The sequence below is a fragment of the Pteropus medius genome, unplaced genomic scaffold (genome assembly GCF_902729225.1).
Source record: "Pteropus medius unplaced genomic scaffold, Ma_sr-lr_union100, whole genome shotgun sequence".
In the NCBI taxonomy this organism is placed as follows: Eukaryota; Metazoa; Chordata; class Mammalia; order Chiroptera; family Pteropodidae; genus Pteropus; species Pteropus medius.
The window spans coordinates 761,422-785,483 of record NW_024340692.1 but is presented as its reverse complement, the minus strand read 5'-3'; the positions used below and the strand labels follow the sequence as shown (position 1 = coordinate 785,483).

Below are 24,062 nucleotides of genomic sequence, written 5' to 3'. Positions count from 1 at the left end.
GTGCAGGACTCAAAAATGAAGCTCGGGTGCTAGAAAAGGGGACATACAGTTGGGCTGTCAGAAGGGGAGGGTGGCAATGGTTTGTATGTCAGAAAGAAGCCGATTTCCACATTACATACCTACGGGGACTGCCACAGGGACAGGCCTTCATCCCCAGGAATGTCTGTGCCCTCAGTCCATTGGATGGTTATAGCCTTCGCTGGTTAGAGTTTGGTTCTGTGAAGGAGAGGCAACTTAGAGGGGGTAGTGGTCTTTAGTTCAGATCAACAAACACGAGTATATATTTACTGGCATCAAGTACTGAATTTCAAAACACTGGACATTGATGCAACACATTAATTATGGAGCCACTATCTAAACCACTCTGGGAAATCCAGGATGGTCACTGAATTAGTCACGGTTCTCCAGAGAAACAGAACCAATAGGATATATATAGACATAAAGAAGAGATTTATTATAAGCACTGGCTAACATGATTATGGAGGCTGAGATATGCCACAATATGCTGTCTGCAAGCTGGAGAACCTGGAAAGCCCATGGTATAATTCAGTCTGAGTCCAAAGGCTTGAGACCCAAGAACACCAACGTCCAATGTCCAACCAAGGGCAGGAGAAGACAGAAGTTCCAGCTCAAGAAGAGCGAATTGACCTTCTTCTGACTTTATGTTCTATTCTAGCCCTCAATGGATTAGATGATACCCACCTACCTTAGTAAAGATAGATATCTTTACTCGGTCTACTGATTTAAACGCTAATCTCTTTTGGAAGTACCCTCAAAGATATACCCAGAAGTAATGTTTTACCAACTATCTGGGTGTCCCTAACAACCAGAGGTCCCCAACCTTTTTAGCAACAGGGACTAGTGCTCCTATGAGAATCTAATGCCTGATGATATTGCTGATGCGGTGACGCTAGCACTAGGGAGCGGCTGCAAATACAGATGAAGCTTCACTTGCTTGCCTGCTGCTCATCTCCTGCTGTGTGGCCTGGTTCCTAACAGGCCATGGACTGGTTCGAGGCCCGGCGGTTGGGGATCTCTGCCATAGGCCAAATGAACTCATTAATTGTCACAGTCACTGTACTTAAATTCCACAGAGAGGTACATTGCATGATCAAAGCTTTGGGCTTGAAGCCTTTGTTCATGCTTATACTACTCACCCATGATCTTTTGCAGGAAATAGCTCTGCCATACACTAGAGATTTACTTGTTTTAGGTTTTCGCATGCATGAAACATGATACTTGGCTTCAACTTGGTAAAGATCTCTCCTAATCTCCTTTCCACTCCCTTCAAGTGCCTTTCCGGGAGAAGAACAACTTTGGAATTTCAAAATAGAAACTAAGAAAGGCCTAACGGGCCACAGCAGTGTGATCACATCTTGTGCTCTTCAGCTTCCCACAAAGACTCTCGGCCACATCAACCTGTTTACTTTAACTCAACTGTATTGCTGGCCAAAGAATGATCGATGACATTTGGGGACCTTGCTCTAACAAATTTAGCATAACCCAATCTCATTTTTTCTACACTGAGCAATATTTCCAATGATCTCCTTAATACATCATGTTAGATCTCAGTTACTGGGTCATATATTCTCTCCACGTCCAGGTTTAGCAGATTTCAAGAACTGTGGTATTTAGTCCTAGTTGAATATTAGAATCAAGTGAGAAGTTTGAAAAAGTGCTGGTGCCTGGCGCCCCACCACACATGTGTTGGGCAGGGTCAGTGGTGGTGGTGGTATTTATTTTTTAATGTTTGCTAGGCTTCTTAATATTTCAGCTAATTACTGCTAATTGTTTTTAATGAGTAAGCACTTATAACCAAACTCTCAGCCTGATTAACTACAGCCCCTATATTTCCTCCTTGACACCATTTAATAATTAGCCATCTCTAGTTTGCTAAATGGAAATCTGAAGACTAAGGGGAACTTCATTGCCAAACAGAAGTCTGGCATTTTTAATGAAACTAAAATATACCAGCTGTTCTTTGTAAAATGATTCGAGAGCTTCTAAGAATTTCCCACAAAATTGAAGGTTAGTGGCCTAAACTCCCCTCCCAAAAGGGGAGAGTGTGTTTGACTGTGGCATATGGCTGTCTTTGCCATCTTCCAAATATTACTCTCTTTGTATTTAGTAGCCTTAAAAATATTGACTCATAAAAGCAATCTGAATTATCCAACCCAACTTTAATCCAAGTATGGCCTTGGTCCTTGACAATGGTTTTTTCAACTTCAGAGAAATCCACTCCCAAATTTTGCCACATTCTCATTCTCTCCATCTAATAAATAAGAAAAAAAAGAAAATTGTCAATTGTCTGGCCTGCTTGGATCTTTTTATCCCAAGAAATTTTTTAAATGCTTATGTGGGTTGGCAGAAAAAATGGTCAGGATTGGATTTACTTCAGGCTCACTTCTAGTTTCTCTATGAACTATTAATATATGCCATCTCTTGATATTTATATTTAATTCTGATTATGAAAGGGAGAAGGTGGAAGTCTCTACCATTCAGAAATATCTCAAGCCTCTTTTAACCCAGAATAAAAACACCAGGTCCTAGTTCTGAGGTATTGCCAAACTGAGGTGTGCCTCCTAGGTTTTCAGTGCACTTTGTCTAGATCTCTACACATTTCATTATTTTATTTTTATGAGCTGGGTTTGTTTCCTGTCTCCCTCCCATGAGGTCCTTCAGGGCCGAGGCTGCATCTGTTCTTATAAATATATGCAATCTGACACGGAGTAGGTCCTTAAATGTGTGGCAATAAATAAATGAACAAATGAATGAAGTGTCAATTCTGCCACAGCTAGCTGATAGTAGTCCAGTTGGAAGACGAGAGGAAGGTGAGGCCATGAGCACCACGAGCAGAGACTAGCCTGCAGAGATTTATTGCTAAGGCTTCTGCTTGTGCCTCCGTTCGCCTACTGTTGTTTTGCTAGTCAATATCAGCAGTCGTTGAATAACATTCATTTACACATTATTTAGTAGGTGCAATCAGTCAAAGTCCTCGTGATCGTGGCCTAGCTTTTTAAACTTGCCTCTTATCTGTAAACACATTTCCTGAGCAGCTCTATCTTTTCATCTTGTCTCAGTGATCTATAGCAATATCCCAGAACCTGCCTATTTTCTTTTTAATCCCCTGATGGATTATAAATAGGCTGCTCTAAACCTTCCCAAAGCTTTGAAGGCAAATTCCCGCTCTCTAAATTACTATCAACCTCTTGCTCCACACTCAGACCCCTTCAGGAGGCTGCCTTCCTTCTCCAGTGCAGACACAAATGCCTTCTCCACTTCTCTGCTCTCATGCTGAAGTAACCCTACGGCAACGACCAAAATGTGGAAGGATCACTGCAAATACACGCATTGCTCCCTGCTTCGCACCCTTCATAGAGATGATTAAAGAAGAGAAATCTAGCATAAAAAATGGCAGGGGAAGAAAGCAAATGAAAGAGAGCAATATGTGACAGGAAAAAAAGGGGGGAGGCGCAAGAAGAGATGTGAAGAAAACCTAGGTGTACAGAAATGAGGACAGGAGAGGAAAAAGTGGGTGGTGGGCAACAGAGAGCGCGCTGACTTGCTTCTTCCACTTGCAGACACTACACATTTGCCAAAACACCCAGGTCTATCCAACCACCTCTGAAGTAAACACTGTTATAAGAGGCAAAATGGCCTGGACAGAAATCAGCTCTCCGCTGCCTCACGCATCCTTTTTCTTCCCTGTACAGAGAGAAAGGGGTCCATTGCCTGACTTCCTAGATTTCAGAGAAATTCCTTTATCAAGGCACACAGTGGATCCTGGAGTCTCTTTAATAGCACCTCAGGAAGTTCACTTAAGACAAGAGTGCTCTTCCAAGACTCACTTCATTCTCACTTTTAAAATTCACTCACATTGCCAAGCGGAATCCTCCCTTCCCCAGCTCGCCATGCAGCCTCTCAGACCAGAGGTGAGCAGCTAGGTTGCCCTTCTCTCAGCTCAATTCTTTCTGAGTATTCATTTTCAATTTCCAGTTACAGCCTAATCCATTAAGAAGCACTTATTCTCAGCAAACCTCTTGAGCAAGCTCTAATTTGCTATTTCTTAGTAGAAACTCATTTTTACATTCCTGCTCAGTGTTGACACTAAATTAGGCAGCTCATCCCCTTCTTCATCACTGCCCTTTCTGCCTCTCCCTGCATCAATCTCGGGTTGGCTTTCTCACATTTCCATGCCATCAGAATCAGCTTTGGCTTTTCCAAAATATCTATGGGGCTTAGCAGATGACATGGCAGTTAATAAATCCAGACTCTACAAAACCATTAGCAAAAATGCACACAGGACAGCCCTAGCCTTCTGTGGGCATGCTCTGAGCTGCCCCAAAGACATCTTTAAACATAGCTATCATCTGAGCCACTAAACTCTGAACAACCAAGCCTTCTCTATCTTGAATGCACTTTACTACCCCCATGAGGAGGTGAACCCCACTGGTAAGGAGTGAACATCCTTTAGAAAAACAACTCAGTTTCTTAGGCTCTAAAGATCTAAGCTGTACATCTGGAAGACACAGAAGTTTGCAAATAGGTTTCTAAAGGCTTAATGCTTTTCGAACTGCCATTTGTTGTGTTCTTACCATGTTCCAGCCATTGTGCTGATTTTCTCGCATTATCTCATTCAATCCGCTCCAAAACTCTAGAATAATCCTTAAAATAGCAGTCAGATGATGACACTCATCTGCACAGAACTCTCCAATGACTTCTTGTCTTACTCAGAGGAAAAGCCAAGTCCTTGCTATAAGCTATAGTGAGTTCCCCGAGACCTGACCATGTTTCCCACATAGTGGCCCTTGTTTCTCCATTCTAGCTATGCTGCTCTTCGTGACGTTCCTCCCACTTGTGACGCTCCCTTCCTCCCATGATGGTCATATTACTTGTCCCTTTTATTCTCCCTAGTCCCTTCACAGAAGGACTTTTGGGCCATCCAATATATATAGCACCTCACCCATCTTCCCTAGTCTGCTTATATCTTCATTCCACCTCTCCCCCCAATATGTTACATATTTGTTTAGTGTCTCCCCCATCTAGAATGTAGCTGTACAAGGGCAGGACATTTTGTTGACTTCTCAATCCTTACTGTCTCGAAGAGTGTTCTCCATAAAACATTCTTAAATGAATGAATGAATGAATAAATAAAATACATCTTATTACCTCCATTTTACAGTTGAGAAACAGGTTTAGAGTGGTTAATTAATGTGTCTAAGGTCATAGAGTTGATACATGGCAGAACTACACAAATACTACTAAGAGCTTTATTAGCACCCCCTCTCCCCTCCAGTTCAAAGTACTTTTGTGGAAAATACTTTTGCTCAACTCATTTGAATAGGGGTGATTTTGAGCAAAAGAAGTAGCAGAGATGGAAGGTGATGGAGCAGAAATCAACGGGGTAGCCAGGTCTGGAACCCACTGTGCACTCTCATACTTCATCCAGACTCTACTTATCTAGTAGGTTCTCCCCTTCTTGCTCTTGATATGGACCAAATTCAATCTTTTCTTAAACATACGCCCTAGCATTAAGGTGAAGAGAAGATAACATATGTTTTTCAACATTTTGAAGAATGATTTTTTGTTGTTATTATATGTAATTATTTTGAAACCATTTACTAGATGGCACTTTTGTAGAAAGGGAAAGATTATATAAAATGAAGCAAGCCAACCTCAAAATATTCCAGAGTCTGTAAGCTCCTATAGGGCTCATACTGTGCTTTATTCTCCCTGCCTGGCTAGCACTGAGATTGACATTCAGTAGGCATTCAATAGATGTTTAAGAAAAAAATAAATGTCACTGAAAAAGATATTTTAGTTTTGTCTAGGAGCAGATTTGATTACTAATGCCTTGTCTAGGCCAGCTAATTACATACGTATCCATGCAAGGAGTGGTGCCATCTTAGAAATTTCATTATGGGTTGGGGAGACAACCACATTGGAGAAAAAGTTATAATCCCAATGGGAAGTTTGAAAAACAAAGTATATAACTAGTGGAATGGAATCTCTTCAATTATGAGAGAGAAACCTGGAGCAGAATCTGTCTCATTAGTGCTGTACAAGAATACACAGCAGTGGGACATGTGCTTCAGAAGCTAAGTCAGAGTTGGTTGTTTTCCAACCATTAAAGACATTCCAGAGGGAAAGAGAAATGGCCATGGTTTCCAAACCAGGAAGTTGAGTTGGTGAAGCATAAACAGGCAGTCTATAGAAATCCAAGCCGACACTTTCATACACACACACACACACACACACAGTGTGTGTGTGTGTATATGTGTGTGTGTGTGTGTGTGTGTGTGTGTGTGTGTGTGTGTGTGTGTAACACATCTTCTTTCTCCTCTCCCCTGGTGCAGGCCTCAGAACTCACCACATTTCCCTTAGGGGTGGAGGATGGAGCCCAGCTAAGAAACAAACTTCCTTATCCTGTTTTCTTGAACCTGTTCTAGGGTCTGGAATATCAGGAAGTGCCTCAAGACACACAGCACTTTCAGGTCAAGAAACAACATTGCTCTTCATCCAACCACCAAGCTCCATTTGAGAGGAAGGCTGGTCCTCCAAATGAGGAATCATCCAGCTGACATGTCCAGATTCCTCCTGTTGACATGGAAACAGAGGCAATCTATCCTTAAATGTGGAATGTACCTAGTGCCTAGCTTCTAATAAATAGAATATGGATAAAGTGATGGATGTCACTTCAATGATTAGGTTATAAAGACCATGCCTTCCATCTTGCTAGCAAACTCACTCTTGCTGGCTTTAATAAAGCAAGCTGTCAGTTGGAGCCTATGTGGCAATAAACAGGGTGTCCTCTGGCCAACAGCCAGTAAGGAACTGAGGCCCTCAGTCCAACAGCCCAGGAGGAATCGAATCCTGCCAACAACCACTAAATTAACTTGGAAGGACAAGTTAATACTGTGAGATGCATGCAACAGAGGTTCATACAGTGTAATGAGAGCACAGAAGCCGGAGGCAGAGGGCACCTACAGTTTACACCTTGTGGAGGGGAGGATTATGGGACCCCACTTGACAATACAAAGCTGTCCATGCTGCTCCTACTCCCACCCCCACCCACCTACCATTACTGCCCATTGACCTAGGATAAAGCTTATCTTCTAAGTCTGGCGACAAGGAGCGCTATCGCCTGGGCTGAGCCTACTTCTCCAGTTTTATCTCCTGCTTTCCCCGTGCCTGCACCCTATCTTTGAGTCATACTGAGGTAGGTGTAATTGCTTCAAATGCTCTATACTTTTCCCTTTGTTCATACTGTTCCCTCGTCTTAGAATTCTTTCCTTTACAGGCTCAGTTACATGCTTTCTTGCTGCTCTGTGGCACTGCATGAAAACCCCTCTATCTGTGCCTTCAGTGACCCTCTCATACCACACAACCCTTGTTCTTCAAGCTTTGGTTTTCTTGTCTGGCACCTTTTCTAGCTCTAAGCTCTGTATTGGGCCTCTTCTTCAACTTGATATCCCCAGCGCTAGTTCACAGTCTGGAAAATCACTTCAGTCAACCACTTATGAAAGAATAACAATGGGCTGGACCTGCTAGAAGGATAAACAATTATTTATTGGTTTAACTATAATTTATACCATGCTATTGAAATAATAGGCAGCTTATAATAAAAAGATCTTATTCAGGAAGGTCAAAGGCACGCGAAATCAAAAACCAAGGAGGAGGATGAAAAAGCAAAGCCTACAAACTGCAGGTAAATTTGTCACGGTGGAGGATTACACTTCACTCTATTTTTCCCTTAGACAAGCAAGAAAACTCTAAGAATTATTAATTTGCCTACACCTTCTACTTCGGTTCACGTTGAGGACTCCATTAAAGTAAGAGAAAGGCTTTCACAAGATTTGTCACAATTATTCTTATCCTATATATCAGTTCTATTCACCAATAATCAAATCAACTGAAACAGAAAGGGGACTGGATAAAAAAATCAATATCTAATTTTTATGCCCTTCAAGAAATCAGCCTTCTTCCCCATTTGCCACAAACTGAAATTGACAGGCTGACCCAGAATTAAACCAACATAGAAATCACTCAAGGGGTAAACTGACCACCTCATAAAAGAGGAATTTCAATGCAAGATCAAGGCCTTGGAGAAAAGGCCTTGAATCCTATGAAAGTAGGATGACTTAAGAAAAAAATGATATTCTTTTTCAGTCGACTTACTGGACATGACCATCATCTTTGGTCCGCGGAAGAGAATACATCCAAAACTTGAACTGAAATCTTTCTTCTTTTTGGTCATAAGCCAAGGTCTGCAATCAAGAATGTGGGAATTCCTTGCAGGGCAAATGACTGAGTTTTTATAAATTGGGTAAGTGTGAGAACATGATCAATGGATTGATAATTTGATTATGTAAATATGCTGGAAAATCATGTGCAAGGAAGACTTAAATGGCTGTGCCAAAATTCAGGCTAACGAAGCTTCTGTATGCCACCAAAGGAGAAGACTAATTTCATGGAAATAGTTTTTCCACCATGGTACCGAGTAAAGACATATGGAAATGATGTATTCGTTGAAAAGCAAAACTAAAGCAATAAAAATAAAGTTATTTTCTATATCAGAATTGCTAACAAATTTAATTATGTAAAAGAAATCTTAAAAATTTGTAATTAGTGTGGGTTGGTAGAATCAGGACAAAGTTGTTGCTACTAACATGTCTTCTCTGTCAGAGAAAATTTAATTGGTGTGTTGTTAAGTACTTCTGGTTTATTTCTATCCAGATGGATTTATATCTGATTTGCCTCTTTTCTATGCACAGTGCTTTAGAACAGCCCTTCCCCTTTCTTACTGATAACCTATCAGATGACCTGACAGAGAAATACACATCAATTTCCAGGTGGCCATCAACATGCACAGTCTGAGGAGAATCACTCAGGGACAGAAGGATTCCATGCCACTGATGCGATCCTAGTACACCTTCCTTCCAGTTTAGACACCACTAAGAACTGAGCCCCAGGAGTATTGACCAAACGCCTGGACTGAGAGTGGATTTGTGGGCTAGATTGTTCAATGTAATGGCCCAGTTTTAAGCCCTTGGCCTCTGGATCCTGATTAGCCATAGGGTGCTTCCTACAATTTCTCTGATAAGAATCACCTAAAGCACCTCTCAAACCTGTAGCTCTTTAGCTCCTAGAGTCTGGATCAGGAAGCCTGGGATAGAGATGGACTCCAGGAATTTATATCGGTAGCAAGTCCCTGATTAGCATCAGGGACCCCTGGGAAACAGAATCCTGATAGCTGAATGTGCCAAAACACTGCTGCTGGGACAGTAGCCCCTAAAGCTGGCTGCACCTCAGAATCCCTGAGGAACTTTAAGGATCAGGATTCATGCCCCCAGCCCTAGGCTTACTGCATCAAGATCTCTGGCAGTGGGAACCGGGACTTTATTTTCTACACTCCCACCCAGGCTGCACATTAGAATAATCTGGGGAGCACTTGAAAATACTAATAACCAAGGCCATGTGCAGAAGAATTGAATCAGAACCTCTAGAAGAGGAGCAGCTTGTAAAAAAAAGCTCCCTAGGTGATTCTGATGAAACCAGACCACAGCTGAGCATGTGGGAAGCACTGAGACGGTGTACGTGAAGCTGAGATCATCGGCTTTTTCAACTTTATTCAACAAACCAGAGCAGCAAGGAGCAAGTAACTATATGCTGACTTTATGGCAGACATTGCAGGGCTGCTTCCTTTGTTCAGTCAGTGCCCCAGACTGCTCCCTGTGCACTGCTTCAAGTTGAACTATTAATTCAGAGCTATCCTTTTAAAAGCTTGTGAAACTCAGCTTAGATTAAGAAGTTTGTCATCAGCAATGGGAATGAGAAGCCTAGGCGCCCAGAAAAGCTGTTCAGTATGTCTGCTGGTTAAGGATTCCCATATAGCATCAAAGAAGCTCTAACTACGTGAAGACATTGTTTCTCAAGAGTGAGGAGTCTCTATCCCAGCAAAATAGAAAGGAATTTCTATAGCCACAGCTGCTCTATTTTCATAGACTCCTCAAGATAGTGGCACACGGTAGGCACTCAATAAATGTCTGCCAAATGACTGACTGAATTTCCATCACCACAGCTAAAACCTTAAATAACATTGCAAGGTGGCTCACTGTAGATTTTCCTCCAGTTTCTAAAGACATCACCATCACAGTCATCATTACAAACTGGATGTAACTGGAATAACAATTTTTAAAGTGAGGCAAATAAAATCTACTCAGATATTTAAGTAAACTTATTTAAGCTTCCAGAAGGATGGGGAGTTCAACCTGTTTGTGGTAGGCACAAAAACAGCCCCCCAAAGACTACATCCTAATCCCTCAAACTTGTGATTAAGTTACCTCACATGGCAAAGGGACAGATATGATTCTGATTAGTTATGAATCTTGAAATGGGGAATTTATCTTGGAGTATCTGGGTGGTCCCAAGGTAATTACACAAGTCCATAATAGATGGAAGGAGGAGATAGGTCAGAGCCAGAGAGAGATTTTAAGAAGCTACACTTTGAAGATGGAGGAAGATGAAGAAGCTACAGTTTGAAGACAGAGGATGAAGGAAGGGGCCATGAGCTGAGGAGGGCAGGCAGCCTCTAGAAGCTAGAAATGGCAAGGAAATAAATTCTCCCCTATAGCCTCTGGAAGGAATGCAGCCCTGCTGACACTTTGATTTTAACCCAGTGAAACATATTTCGGACTTGTGACCTCTAGAATTGTAGAATAATACATCTGAGTTGTTTTAAGCCACTAAGTTTGTGGTTATTCGTTACAGCAACCCTAGGAAATTAATACAGCCCATAATATTTAAGGGAAAAAAATAATACAGAGAACAGTGACTAAAGTAGCATTTCTTTGCATTTCAACATAGCAAAGGGCTACAGTGGGGTTCTCTACTAAGTGATGTGGCCAACCACATCTTCTCAAAAATGTGATGTGGTTTTCAAGAGTACATGCTAAAATGAGTTACTGAAATGCTTGCTGTAAATCAAATCACAGGACTATAAGATAACAATGGACATTGTTATCTTACATCTACTTCTACTTGATGTAACATTTATATAATGTACATGTCTGCCTTAAAAAAAAATGGTATCATTCTAAGGTCTCTATGATAAGTGAGCAGAACATCCAGCTAACCAAGGTCATGACCTGGGCTTACGTCAGGTGAAATGACCAACATCATCATAAAGATGGCCTCCCACCCAACACTCTTCACCAAAGTGGTAAGCCATAGCTGTGTAAAGATTACAATGATACTCACACTGTATGACCACTGCCTGCCCCCCACCCCCCAGATGTCATAAAGTCATGCTTGAAAGAACGTGCTCTCCCCATCCTCCGATGACCCAGGACAGTCATCACATGGTTGTATAGGATTAGGAAGTTTGTAGCCATGCAAGGGGACCTAAGCCTCACTAACATTACCCCCAGTAACTGAGCACATCAAATAAAACTTTGTTCAATTCTGTTTTATGCAACCTAGTTCTGAGGCCAGAAAGAGACCTGAAAACTGTGATGTTTTACTTCTGGCTCTCTTTCCTTTCTTTGGGCTGAAAACAGCTTCAAAGGCACCAGTGACGTAGCTGACAGACGCCCTGCAAGAACATGCCTGTGAGGATGGGCAGTGACCATGGCTGTTAGTGTATTGGACACATAACAGCAGGCTGACAATTAGGTTAACAACACTCGAAGTTCAACAGTAGACAGTAATAGGATAATCCTTTGTGTTGGCAAAATCTCCACCAATGAAAGAGAATAGAAAGCTCTCATCAGACTCCAATAGCACAATAAAAATAAAAATCACTACCATTTATTGAGCACTTTACTGCAGAACTAGGCACAGTGTGCTAAGTGCTCTACAAACATCTAATCTTTACAACTTTAAAACAGGTACATTGTTAGTCCCATTTTACAGATAAGAATACCAAGGATCAGGAAAGCTTCATTCCAGGTTACAGGGCTAGGAGTGGCAGAGCTGGGATTCAAAACCAAGACTTTCTAACTACTATGTCTGTGATTTTTGTCACCATACTATACTGCCTTTAATACAATAGCTAAATAAGAGACAAAATTTTGGAGAACGAGGCAGCAGAGAATGACATCAACGTAGCAACCCACTTGCAAGCCAAGAGATTTATTTACAGCCATTCATTCAACATTTTTTCAATGTTTGTTCTAAGAATTGCACCCATGCAACTTGGAACCACTAAAATGTCAAAGGATATCAGGTAGTAGGACCTGGAGACAGAGTGGAGAGCAGCAAAATTCTAGAACATACTCCAACAGTGAGAGAACCTGCTGACTGAGCAGCTCCAGCATTATGGGGGTGGGTTGCTGACCTCCAGGAAACAGCAGCAGAATGACTGAGCAGGTGGCAATGAAGAGGTAGCATCTTCAGGAAAGGTGTCAGGTATCCTGTGAAAAAACACCACAACCTCAACAAGCAGTAGACTCTGAACAGGGCCACAGACCAGGGACCCAATATATGAAATGGGTCCTCCTTGCATACATTATAGATAGGATTAATCATCACTGCTGGCCTATTAGCCTACTCAAATGATAGGCTAACACAGGCACAGTAGTGGGAGGTGAAGAATGGCCCAGGGACCAGGTCAACCAAGAAGGCAACATTGAAAATACCCTTTACATCCTGGATCCTATGGTCCTGCCTCTTCTGTAAAGATGCTCTCCTGTTATCATAAAGAGCCCAAACACCCCTTATCATACACATACCCAAGTGATAGAGAGAAATCTGAGAGTGAATTTTCAGTTCAGCATGTCCCCAAAGTGTGTTCCTTGGAAATGGGTGACCGCATGTCCTGGTTTGTCAAAGACAGCCCCAGTTTATTTGTGTTGTCCTGAGATAATTATTAATCCTGTCCCATTTTATTCACAAAAATGCTCCAGTGTGCACGAGAAATAATCACCTAACCCAGAAAACCACTTCTGAGCATGTTAATAGCTGTGTTGTCTTTCTCTAAACCAATGGTAGCATCCTAATTTATGTTGTAAATCTTGAAGAATGAAATATAGTATACAAAATATTTTAATCAAGGAATTTAAAAGCAAAACACCTATTATAATCTTGTATAACTACTTTTGTGTTACATGCAGTTTGGGAACCTATTGTGTTAAACAAGTTTAGTTTTTGTTGTTAGGACATATGGCTTCCCAGAGATTTAATATATAGTGTGTCATGAATTGCCAATAGGGTCATATCCTGGGCAGTTTTTCCAAACTTATTTAAACACAAAATCTTTGTTTTATAAAATGTCAAAAGAGATCAGTGTTCCACAAAATGCTCCCACATTTTTGTTCAACAAATATGGGTGCCTAGTATGTCCTGGAATTAATCGTTCTAAGGCCTGGAGAGTCTGTGGTGACAACAAGACAAAGTCCTGGGCCTAGTGGGGGAGACAGGCAATAAATCTGTAAACAGATAAATATAATATGGAAAACAACAATCTATCCCCCCAAGTGATTAATGGTCAAAATAAAAACCACAATCTGAGGAATATTCTGAGAAATTTTCATGAAGCAACCTGTGTTCAGGCATTAGATGGCAATGATGCATGCCTGTCAAAAGCCATCAATGGGTACCGTGTTTTCTGAGTAGCGGAAGGTTCTCGTAACAAGTCTCTCTCCTCCTTGAGCTGAGCGTACTTCATTAGGCATTCTTGTTAGTGTAAATATACCTTTGGGGGACACCTTCTTCCTCTGGCTTTTGTTTGTAGACTGTATTCGTAGTTTGTGCCTTTAAATTAATACTCTTTCCTGTTCTATCTAGACTAAGGTGTTGTTGAAAATAGCATCACTTTCAAAAGAGATGTTTATAGTTGCCTAGCACCCAGGGAATAAATTAGAACAAATGGAGAATTATTACATTCTCTGCCACACATCCCACCCCCTAGGGCTGGGACGAGGGACGAGGACATGCACACACACAAAAAACTCCTACCCTTTGGATTGATTCTGTGCAGAATAAGAGACTCATATTTAAATGAATAAGCCAAGTTAAAACTTTCCCTCCTGGAACAAAGCAAAAGGAAAGCCTCTTTATGTTGCAGGGGCCTTAGATGCCACTGCTGAGCCTGTCCCAAAGCTTCCCTCCACTGCTCAAAAACTAAGCCATCTTGCTGCATTTAGCACTTCTCACCAGACCACCCACCCAGACGCGGATACACAAACCACATGTGTGAGGAATGCTGTTCGGCTAGGAAATCAGTATCAGTATTTCAACCTTATTACTTGCACAGACGGCCCTTTTAGTGCAACTCATTTGTTTTATCTTTTCAATAGCTTTGATTATTTTCTTTTAATGGCCTGGATTTATCCTTTCTACTCTTTTGAAACTTCAGAACTCTGTGGTGGGGGCTGCATGTGGTGGAAGACATGATTATGAGGGGAAAATGAGCAAATAGCTTTGCCTTTACTCACCATCTATCTCCCTACTTTTGTGGCCACCTATTCTGTGTGGATCACCCCAGTGCCCTGAGTTAGTACAAAAGTGGCCTCAAAGAGCCTTCCCATGTTGGTGCTAGATTATTTTTGTTGTTATTTAACAGCTATTGAGGCCAGTTGCAATTCCTGGATTGTTTTTTTACTGCGTGCCACATATTCCACTTCCTAGCCCCCAGGAACCAGGAACTGCATAGGTTACCCTTCTTTAATTAAAGAGAAGTTAAGACCAAGAGGCTAAACTGCCAGCCCAAGGCAAGTTAACAGCCTCTGGGAAAGAATAGAGTTGCTTCTAAAGGCAGGGAGCTCGTAAACAGGAAGGTGTGGATGCTATTACCTGGCAGAGAAAACAGAGCACTGAAATGTGCTCAGGGTTTTCTATTTGGGTGGTATCCTGGGCAAGGAAACCAATAAGATCCTCAGCTGCTCCACTAATCAGAATAAACAAGACTGTTAGTACTAGACACCATGTCTCTGGGTTACCAAGCACAGAGGTCTGGGCGTCAGGCCTCAGTTAAGCTTCCATCTTGCTCCAGGACCCCTTGCATATCCAAGTAGGAACACAATTCTAAGACGATGGAACAAGCATATTGGGGGAAAGTGTGGCTTAATGCAGTTTCTAAGTTGTTTTTAGCAGGCCCAAGGTTTCCATCTTGACTTTTTCCATGCTGGAGAAAATGCAAAGCCAGTATTTTAAAAATAAACAAATGAGTATCTATGCTGAAACGAGGGAAAGATTAGTCCAGTGCAAGCATGGTCATTAGAAAGTGTAACTGTCAGCCAAGCCCATCTGGGACAGATGCTTCCACACCTAAAATTGGGTTCTAGTTGATAAGATACAAGACAGCCCACTATCATCTCCTTAATGGGTTGTCAGCCTAAAGATGAGGTGAGTTTCTCAAATTTCACATAGTCTCTTTATTATTAAGAAGAGCATTACATCCAATTCCTTGGTTATTTGCCAAACTGAAAGTATTCTCTTCGTTGAAGTAGTTTTGCTCCTTCCTGTCTAATCAAGGTACCATTTCTTGCTTTTAAAGTAAATGCAGGACCTCTGTCAGACTGACTCTGTCTAGCAATAGCACGTTACTTATAAACAAAAACTCCCAGAGAAACGGGGGTAGAGGAAGGGGAGAAAAAATATCATGCACAAATAACCCAGTTTCTTCCAAGAACGTGTGCCACCATTTCTTACCCAGTCTCCGTAGAGCTTTAAAAAAACATACTGGCTTTAGGACATAGAAAATGGTGCTCAGACACACTGGGGACTCAAAGTTGAGTGGGACATGGACTGTGTCCTCAGCTGGTCTGATCTCTCCATTCATTCATTCTTAGGACCAGCATCACTTCTTGAGAAAGGCTAGGGGCTCATTTTTTCTGTATGCAAAGCAAAACCAAACTTTGGTCAAATGACTCTTAACAAATCAGTACGACTATATACATTGTAAAGAAAATGGAGCCACAATAGATTAGATATGAATTTAAGTAAAACGCCTATTTCTGTCCATCTGTACTTACATTTCAACATGGGTTTTAGAGATGAGAAATACATCTTACGAATGCCTTGAAGTTCACATAATAGCATCTACACACATACACAGTGTATTTTTCAACATAACTACACATAAACACTCCATTTAAAAAGATACTGACAGATTTATAAAACGTATTGGCCTTGCGCTGTTAATCTCAAGAATACATTTTTACTTATTTTTGCATTGCATGGAAGCTCTGGCCACCGTTAAGGATCTGTCAGCATTTCCATCATAACTCTCTTTTCAGAATACTGGAGTATAAGTGCCAAAATACATATTTACAGTTTACAGACAGTGGTGGCTTTGTCTTCCTTTTAAATTGACTTCTTCGATGCATCTTTACAAGGAATAGTCAGTGATGGCAGTGCCTACATGGTAAAAAAAGCATCGTATAAAACAAAAGAGGTCAAAAGCTGTAGACTTCCAGCCTAAGACTAAACTCAACCATGGGAATCGACTCCTCTGCATTCATTGCAGCTGTAGTAGACTTCACATCATAGTCTTAGTTTTAGAGCAACAGTCCAAAGCAAGATTATAACATGCATGTGTATGCAGTTCATAGCATTAGCACACAAAACAGTAAGGTGGAAAAAGCATACGGCAAACTACTCCAGAGCTGATCACATCCACAGTGAGAAAGGAACACAAGCACCAAACACAAACACTGACCAATTCCAACACTGAATACCCAACTCCATTATCTAGGCAGAGTTAAAACATTTAAGAATAAAGTCTCTCTTAAACAAGTATGCTAACTCGTTAACATGTAAGGGGCTTGAAATGGTATGTAGGATGTTATACAGGCCTGGTCTGTCTTTTATAAAGATTAGCTGGGTATCAGTAGAAACATTTTTGGTGGGACAATCTTTTTGGTGGAAGAAAACTAAATTTATTGGCTCTTTTCATGTAAAGGTGGGTAATTATTGAGATTAGAGAGATTAGTTTAGCAATTTAAATATGTTTAGGACACTGTCTTATGATTTTTTTTCCTTCTACAGTTTTTGTCTCCTGGTCTTAAGTTTTTATGTTCTTCTCTACTTTTGACACAATATACAAGTATATACAGACATATCTATTTGCCTACATAAAGAGAGAGGTGGATTACGGTGAAGAAACAAAATAACTGCAAACATTTTGGTTGCTGACATGACTGCTATATGCTAAGATAGAAGCATCTCCTCTCATACACAACCTGCTGCAAAACCAGAGGCAAAAGTTAATTTATAAAAAGGGTGGAGAGTTCGGGGCATACATTTTTCCTTCTCAAATTACTGGGGAAAAATTTAAAGAAAGTTTTTATCATACTCTGCCTGGCTCAAATCATATTCACACTCATCCAATTAATTTTATTTGAAACATCTATATATATATAGATGTTTATATGTGTACACACACACACACACACACACACACACATACACACACACAAAGAAATTAAACCCTGCCATTTTTCTTTTGTGCTTAAAAAACCAAAGCCACTGTTAAGATACAAATGTGCCGAAATATTTTTTAACAGGTTTCAAAGATGAGTGTATATAAACATGGCAGAACTGAGTTACTTTAAGAGAAATAGAACTATCTGAAATTAGAAGGGGATTTATTATTTCTGCACTTAAAAATTAGAAGAGAGCAAGAGTATAATTTCTAAAAAATCAACAATGTAACTCTTACCCTGGAATGTTGTGGAAAACTCATTTTGCTGTCTCCATGAATAGTAGATAAGTTTTTCCGAATTTTCTTATCAATTAAAGTTACATTTTGACGATATTCTGAAGATATTTGCTTTATTACCTAAATTTTAGGTCTGAATTTTATTAGTGTAATAGCATCCTTTCTTATTAATCTTTTTGTTTGATCATTTCTCATGTTACCAAGTTTCTTGGTTAGTAACCTAAAGAAAAAAAAAATCTTTACATTGCCAAATCATAGCTTTTGCCACACGATTTAGTTACAAAAATAAAAATAGCCCAAACTACATATATACATTCCTAGTTAAACTACACAGATATTTTAGTTAAACCACATACATTTCTGGCTTAATTAGAATATGTGGATTAGCAGTTAGAAATTTTAAAAAGTTTTAAATTTTGCAAACAATTCCATATAAGCATTCTTTCCCTTTTACCTATAAAGTTCAAAACAACAACAACAACAACAACAACAACACAACTAAAAACACACAACTCATCAGTCACCTAATGTCCAAAATGACTTAGAAAATTTTTCCGTATTTAAACATTGAGAAGTGGACTAGACGACAAATGCTTCAAGGACGGTTCATGCCAATTAGCAAGAATCATAACATTATTGAAAAAGTACACTTGTCCTCAGGGAGGATGCTTCAGAGAATTTACAAGGAGCATGGCTGTATTATCATTTTTTAAAGGAAAAAATAGTGTCTTTGGATAGAAAGAAACAATGTAAAAAATCCCCTTTTTAAAATGCAGAAATAACTCTATTATCAATATGCATTTACATTACTGCCCAAAAGAATGGGTCTGGAAAGACTATTTTCTGTACAGACACTAGTTAATCTCTGTATGAAAAGACAGCATCTGGCATGGGAATAAATGAGGGAGATACTGGTCTGTTAGCACACATAGAGACTTTCTTAAGGCTGATCCAGTGAACGAACCTTTGGATCCAGAAGTATTTCTTCGTTTCTTTTCTTTTCGGTTGAGTTCCTAGCAAAAACTTGAAAGATGAGCTGTTCTCACTTTGCATTTCTCCATTTATGGAGAGGATGGAATAATGACACCAAAAGTACTTTGGTTTTGTTTTTCGTTTTTTCTTTAAAAATAATTTGCTTTCTTTTGCATGCCACAGGACAGATTTCTAGTTTCAAAACAGTGTACATCAAGAACAAAAATATCCCCCCTCCCCAACCATCTTTATTTTCACCAATACAAGAAATCCTTCTGGAAACATAAGTAAGTGACTAAACAGGTTTTGAACCACTGAATCTACAAGTTAATACATAATCTGTTATGGCAGAATAACCAAGAATTTCCCCCAAAGAAAGATTTTAATTTTCCAAATATAAAAGAGTCTAAGAGGATCATAAGTGAACGAACAAAAACCTCATATTCCAGGTTTTGTAGTAAAGATGGAAAACACACTGGCAGCTGAAGAAAGCTGAAACTCTTACTAATAAATAGATCCAAATTAAGAATTTCTACAACATTTCTTTAGAAAACAGAACCAGAATTCCTTTTTTAAAAATGACGATCCTGTGGAATGCCTTTACTTTCATATTCATCTAATAGTATAACAGGAAAACAGACACAAGAATGTTGGTGACAGCTCAACAATGCTGGATGCAGGACGTTTACATGTACACTTTTGTTTAAAAGTCCTACAGGTTTATTGACTAAGGCTAGACAGTAATTCATATGATCCTATTTGGTGCTTTTTCTACCATGGTCCAAGATCATTATATGGATACAGCCAAGGACTGGGCCCCAACTTTCAGGAAAGAGACCACAAAGAAGAAAATCAGGGTGGTTATTTGGTCCCCCCAGTTGATCATTTGTGTCCTGTTACTGGAAAAACAAAAGGTGGAAAACACAGACTGCGACGAGTTAAAGGAGTTGGAAAAAGTCGGTGGAGAGTGGCATGGTCTACAAGTAAGGTCACTGGGCTTGGGATGGCAAGGGCGCTGCACTGAAAGAGCATCCGCGGGACCAAGTACTTATAATGTCTTGTGGTGTCATTCCCTCGACAACTTTAGGATATCTGTATGCAATAATAAATAGATCAGAGTTATGTAATAAGGCAGTGTGTTGAATATGCATTCGTCCTGTGGAACGAACCACCACAGAGAGAGATACGTGATACCATACACATTCTTTAAGTTTTCTTGTGTTTGTTTGATTTGTTTGTTTTCAAGGCTATCCAGGCTAACTCTTCCCGAGGATTTCCTTGGAGAGAAGAGTGGTCCGCTGAGGCTGGTTTGCTTTTAACCTCTCCTTTATCAAGAGATGATGACTGGCTTTAAAGAAAAATAAAGCTGAAGGTTGTTTGATTTTTATTTTTTCCCTTTTGGTTGCATCGTTCTGAGTGTTTTCATATAAACAACAACAAAAAAAATCACAACCAAAAAAAAAAAAAACCAATAGTTTTTGATGCATCCAGTTGTTGTATCCTCAGGATGTTCCAGATGTTTCCAGGTAACTCTGTAGTTTACGAACGGTGGTTTTGTCCAGCGAGCAAAGGTCAAAATCAAATGTTGTATTTGTGATATGAAAGTGTCCAGTTTCTTCTATAAGGTTCACAATCTAGAAGAATAAAGAAGAGAAGTAAGCAATAGACATCAAAAGGAAAAGAGAGAGAGATGAAGGGGGTCAAATATGGAATCAAGTGATTAATATTCTCATTTATAGCAAGAAGGTCCTATACAATTAATGGCACCAAAGAACCAGTCAATTTTTAAGCCAAAGGATTATTAACCCTTTGAAATTCTAAATGAGAGCAGATTACCTATTCTCATTACTCATATCCTTTAAACTGGTTCATGCTTTTAAGCCATCAACAGACTGTTTTACCATATGGGTAGAATTGGGTGGTTTGGGGGAGATATACTTTCAAGACCCCTTTAAAAATTAGTTACTGACTCAATGGACAGTAATTATACTTAGTAGATGTAAGGAAATTCCAGCCTAGAAATAAAACTCCTAATTTAAAAGTATACACGCAACACGCATACACGCATCCATACATATATGATCATGAACATTTTTCTTAAATTATGGGTGACATTTTTTAAAAATACAAAAACCCATGAAGAAAAAATCTGAAGTCACCTACAATACCACCCCTTGGAGAACATGGGTAGTGACTGGAAGAAGACTTCAGGGAGCCTGCCAGGGGGTGCTGTAACTGTTTTGTAGTTTGATTTGGGTGCTGGTTATAAAAGATGCATTTACTTTGTTAAAATTCATGTAGTTGTACATTTTGTTATATTTCAACAAAAATGGATAAAAACCTGTATTTATCACTTATAGTCATGTTCAGTTGATTCCCTTGGGTATTTGGGGGTGATACGTTTTATCTACTGAAACAAAGGATGCCTTTGGCTCCCCGTTTGGAATAGTTGCACCTCATTTCTTATTGTGTTGGCTCCGACTTTCAGAAAAATTATAAACAAAAGTTGTGACAGAAGTACTGCTGTCTGGTTCTAGCTTTCAGGAGAACGCTTCTAGAATTTCAACTTTAAGAATGATGTTGGTTATTGGTTTGTGAGAATCTTTTATCATGTTACTTGTCTTTCCACCCCTATTTTACTAAGAATTTTATCAGCAATGGGTGCTGTGCCTGGGTGGTGCAAAATTTATTGTGGGTAAAATGGGATGGAGGCGGTTAATTATAGTAAGCTTTGTGGGGAGAGAGATTAGATTGAAAGAAAAAATATTTATGCAGAGAAAACAATAGGCAAACTCTTCCACTTATTTTTAGTTGTCTCTATTACTCGCATTCTGTCACTTACTTCTGATTCTCTTTGGTTCAATAATCTTAAAAAAGAGAATAATTTTAATTATTTAGCCTATTCATCGATGACATTTTAGATTACCTAATTTCAGATTGAAAACAGAAACTTTTGACCTTCTCTTCTTGAAGTTAGTTTTCTTTAAAAAATAGTAATTTGTGAACTATTCCCTATGGGTCAGTGGCTATCAATAGAAAATGTGCTCCCCATTCCTGACATATTTGACTTCCACAGAAGCATAAAAGGCATATTGAGGCTCATCCAATTAGTTGCACAACTCCAGACTGAGCTATTATTGCCTTATTCAATCTCTGAAACTATTACTTACAGATATAACTATGGGTTTAATAATAAAACAAGTTATTTCCACTGCAAAACAATGACAGAGACAACTGCCTACCTAATATCCATTTTCCCATTATTGATTTTCTGGGAGTGGCAACAGGCCCAGCTCAAACACTTGCCTCCTCAGACCCACTTGTAGAACTTGGCAGATACTGCTATTTACAATTTGTCAGAAGTCACTGGGCTTTCAGGAAAGTTTTGGCACAGGGTAAGGACAACAGGCCTCTGCCTTTTGCCCTCTGCCTGTCTTCCTGTCTGGAATGAAGATGCAATCCTGGAAGTGTAGTGGCTATATTCCCCTCCAGAGGCTGAATGCAAGATGTGAAAGATGGCAGAGCAGGAAGGCAAGGAGTTTATGTCCTCAGTGGCATCTTTTAAGACATCGCACTGATCTGAAATTACTGACCTCCAGGCCTGTTATTATATGGGGGTGTTTGGGGTGGAGAGAGAACAAGATCTTATTAACACTAAAAGATCTAAAATGGTCCCTCATTTGTTTTATTAGTCAATAGTTACAGAGCTGTGGATAAGTCACACACATATATCTACATACACACAGAGACACATATCCAGCTATGTCCACATACACAAACCTTTCGAGGCAATCAAATACTACATATTTAACATCGATTGATTTGAGTACTTTCCAGAGTAAATTATCTTTTTGCTCCATTGTACAGAAATAGTATAGACTCAGTGAAAATGTGTAAACTTCAGGATAGACACGAATAGCTTCTTCAGAGAGCTCTTTCAGGATAGAAACACATAGCCTTTCAATTTATACAATGGAGACAAATGACAATTATTCCAGAGTGAGATCCCTCTCCCCAGCTAGCTGGCCAGTAGGTAAGTGACAAAGCATTTGGAATAGAGTCCTGAATTTGGCGTATTAATTTCTGACTCTGCTCGTTATTTGAATGGCATTGACAGAACATTCTAACCTCTGAGCCTCGGGTTCCTTATCTGTAAAATGGGACAATGCCACCTGTTCTACCATCATACAAGGTTGTGCAGAGGATCAAATAAGATACGGTAAGTGAAGCTTCTTTATAAACTGTATATTGCTATACAGACCAGGGTAACATGATTACGATTACCATATAAATGTAAACTTATCCTTAATTATCTGGGAGGTGACTACACCTCCATGAATTACCAGATCCAGCGCTTTTTGTTGGCCATTTTATTAGCACTGAAACAAATGAAGCAGGGAAAACACCAGAAGCTAAAACTCAGAATTTTTTTTTTTTTAAATAATTATAAGAAAAGTTTTCAGAGGGGAGGGAAGAAAACAGGGAAAACAGTAAATGAAGGAAACCAGCTGAAATGACAAACTAAAGCCACGATGTGGGGGTAAAAGGAGGACAGCCCTACATTTTCCCTCGAAAATGACAGGTAACTTACCCTTTTAAGAAAATAGCTTTCTGTGACTCAATAGAGCTAATTACTTGACAGTAAGTAGAAAAGAGCAGTAAAAGTACCTTCTAAAAAAAAAGCCACTTGATTTTAAAGCAAATAAGCACATCTGCCCACTAGAAAATTCAGCCTAGTCATCTCACATGTATTGGAATATCCTGTAGGTTTCCAGTGCTTCAATCACAGTCCTCTTACTTCCTCTACAACCAGCATGTCCCACCCTGCCTGCAGCCACAAACACACAAAGATATAAGGGGAACTGATCAGTCTAACTAAATGAGCCCCGCATTTTTATGGGAGCCTATAAGAATACATCAAGGCAGATGCAGAGACAGCCTTAAAGCAGAGGTAGTGGCAGCAATTGGGGTGTTCGGGACTATTTGCCAAAGGGAATAGCATTAATGATTTGAATTATTAGAGCATGTACCTAAGTCCTCAATTAAGTAAAGACTGCATAAAGAAAAATAACTGTGTGTTCCTTTCCAGGAATCCTGATAGTTAGAACATCAGAAACACAACGTTAACATGCTTTACTCCAAAAACACAAGCCACAAAGCTAAAAACAGCTCATTTATCCCTGAAGGCATCACCCTTATTTTCCACGAGAATCCCCTGCTCTGCTGATGCAGTGTGGCTCTACCTCGGTGTTGGTACCCTGCATCACACTGCAACATGAATGCCTCTTCAAAGTATGATAAAAGATAGAGTGACAGAGATAAGAGTAGGCAAAGGCACAAAGTATGCTCTCGGAGTGGAAAGGGAAGAGTATGTAAACTGCTTAACTCATTCTTTAGATGATGGTGGTTGTGAAAACTCTAGTGACAG

General features: G+C 39.8%; 1 protein-coding gene across 2 annotated transcripts in view; it reads right to left on the bottom strand.

Moving 5' to 3' along the window:
* Nucleotides 1–15,354: 15,354 nt before the first annotated feature.
* MLLT3 (MLLT3 super elongation complex subunit) overlaps nucleotides 15,355–24,062 on the bottom strand; it is a 235,663-nt gene continuing 226,955 nt past the window's right edge. For both annotated transcript variants that reach the window (XM_039869087.1, XM_039869174.1), the window contains exon 11: nucleotides 15,355–20,268. In XM_039869087.1, the coding sequence (XP_039725021.1) occupies nucleotides 20,137–20,268 (132 nt within the window). In that variant the 3' untranslated portion in view covers nucleotides 15,355–20,136. The remainder of the gene's footprint in view (nucleotides 20,269–24,062) is intronic.